This window comes from Cyprinodon variegatus, unplaced genomic scaffold (genome assembly GCF_000732505.1).
Source record: "Cyprinodon variegatus isolate N-32 unplaced genomic scaffold, C_variegatus-1.0 Scaffold812, whole genome shotgun sequence".
NCBI lineage: Eukaryota > Metazoa > Chordata > Actinopteri > Cyprinodontiformes > Cyprinodontidae > Cyprinodon > Cyprinodon variegatus.
This window is the reverse complement of record NW_015151265.1, coordinates 347047-349652: the sequence shown is the minus strand read 5'-3', so window position 1 is coordinate 349652 and position 2606 is coordinate 347047. Positions and strand designations below refer to the sequence as shown.

General features: G+C 41.5%; 1 protein-coding gene across 1 annotated transcript in view; it reads left to right on the top strand.

Moving 5' to 3' along the window:
* Window positions 1–2606, top strand: part of LOC107098814 (C-factor-like) — a 13783-nt gene that overhangs the window by 7814 nt on the left and 3363 nt on the right. The window contains exons 2-3 of the mRNA XM_015396667.1: window positions 19–70; window positions 1893–2080. Of these exons, the coding sequence (XP_015252153.1) occupies window positions 19–70; window positions 1893–2080 (240 nt within the window). The remainder of the gene's footprint in view (window positions 1–18; window positions 71–1892; window positions 2081–2606) is intronic.

Here is a 2606-nt window from a genome sequence, read left to right as displayed (position 1 = left end):
GTCTCTTTTGTTCTGCAGGCTTTGCAGCAGCTGTCAAAAACACACCCAGGCCTTCACATTGTTACTTTAGGTAAGTCTGTCCAAACTCTCTGCACCCGTTATATTGCATGTTTAGCAATATAGGTCGACCTTATAATGTTTATTATGTTGACTACATTATAAAGTGCAGCTGTTGTACCATGGCTGCAGGCATGTGAAGATGGGCTAATTATTCATCTCCTTCTCTATGGCAGCCCATCTTCTGAACTCACAAAGCTCAGAGTATTAAGTTAAAAGTTCTCTTTTCTGTTGTTCAATAAAAGTATTTTTTAAGATAATTTGAGGCGAGAACATTATACTTTAAGCTTCACTACATGGACCATTTACTGATTTAGTGTGGAATAAAAAAAAAAAAAAATTCCAAAGTTGAGAGGACCGCAGCAACCAACAGAGCTCCAAGGGTTTCAGCAGCCATGGCCGATGTTAGCCCGTCTGCAGCAGCTAGGGCTAACGTTAGCCCGTCTGCAGCAGCCATGGCCGATGTTGGCCCGTCTGCAGCAGCCAACACCATATTTATGCTGTGTGCTCCCGTTCTCCCCGACTTGGCGAGGACACAAGTCCGTACTCACGGACGAATTGAGAAACTCAACTCAAGATGGTTAAACATAAATACTGCTCTCCACATCATCATCATCTGCCATGGTTGTTGTTTTTCTTGCCGCTTCTGTGTAGCAAGACTCAGAATAGTGGCCTGTGTTGAGTATTAATGACGGATGAATCTGACCTGGCCGTTCAGACACAGGTCNTAAGATAATTTGAGGCGAGAACATTATACTTTAAGCTTCACTACATGGACCATTTACTGATTTAGTGTGGAATAAAAAAAAAAAAAAATTCCAAAGTTGAGAGGACCGCAGCAACCAACAGAGCTCCAAGGGTTTCAGCAGCCATGGCCGATGTTAGCCCGTCTGCAGCAGCTAGGGCTAACGTTAGCCCGTCTGCAGCAGCCATGGCCGATGTTGGCCCGTCTGCAGCAGCCAACACCATATTTATGCTGTGTGCTCCCGTTCTCCCCGACTTGGCGAGGACACAAGTCCGTACTCACGGACGAATTGAGAAACTCAACTCAAGATGGTTAAACATAAATACTGCTCTCCACATCATCATCATCTGCCATGGTTGTTGTTTTTCTTGCCGCTTCTGTGTAGCAAGACTCAGAATAGTGGCCTGTGTTGAGTATTAATGACGGATGAATCTGACCTGGCCGTTCAGACACAGGTCGCATTTGAAAAGATCAGATTCGTATCGGATTCAGGACCCCATAGCCAAGTGGCCTGAGTCGCATTGGAAAAAATCGGATCTGTGTTGTTCAGACTGCCATAAAAAAATCAGATCCAGGTCGCATATGGGAAAAAAAATTGGATTTGGGTCACTTCAGGCTGCAGTGTGAACGTAGCCTTAAAGTAGACTAAAACTTTTTTAAGTTTTAGTCGACTAAAACGGACTAAAACTATCACATATCACAATGACTGACTAATAGTTTTCGTCCTGAAGACTAAGACTAAATCTAAGATTGCTGTCAAAAACTACACTGCCTATAACGGGGCTTTACGAGAAGAGCTTTCGCAAAGCCTTCTGGGATATATCTGCTAGTCTAGTGGCCATGGATGATTACTACTTTTTAAGGTCCATTGTGGGAAATTTATAGTCCACCACTTTTTCAGACATTTTGACACTTATCTAAAATGGCGTAACCACTATGTAGTGGCCTATATAGTGATTAGAGTGAAGAATGTTCAGACACAGCCATAATGTATTTCAGTGTGGGACTTCTAGTTTGTACGTAATGTAGGTATGTATGTCGAGATGATAAACACTGAAAATTGTAAAATGGTGTTTCTTATTTATTCCAGATGTGAGCAGTGAGCAGGGCATCAGTTCGGCCTCTGAAGAGGTTCAGTCTATTGTGGGAGATACTGGACTCAACTGCCTGATTAATAATGCAGCCATTGGATTCTCAACCAATATCAGCACTGTCACCCCAGAGTCCATGATGACCATGTTCCAGGTCAATGCTGTAGCTCCGCTCTTCATAACAAAGGTAGGGAATGTCCAGATTCTATGGTTATTGTTATTAAACAGAATTGAGAAACATTTGAAACCAAAGCCTAACAATGTTGTTGCATTGTCCGTAGGATGAAATACTTCAGTGATTTTCTTCTAATGAGAGCTTCTGAATTTTTCTGTTTAAAAATGGTGTCCCCCAAGGTTCAGTTCTTGGCCCAGTTTAGAACAATTATACATTAGGCCCCTTGTAACTATATCAGTACAGTTAAACAGATGTCACCATTAGCATACTCATTACATTCAGCTGTATCAATGCTTCAGTTCCTTACATAGTTTAGGAATACAAGAATTATTTCCATGCGTCAAATGCCGCAAAAATGTGTAGAATTCTCTTCGACCTTATTTAAAGGAAAAGTCTAATCAGCCAGAAATAATCAATGAATCATTATTTATACCCATACCTTTGCGGTGATTTAATGAATTTAGCATTGATCAGTTAAAAAATAAAAACACCAATTTTCGTCACGATCACTGAGTCTGGGAGCGGCCATTTTTCCCCA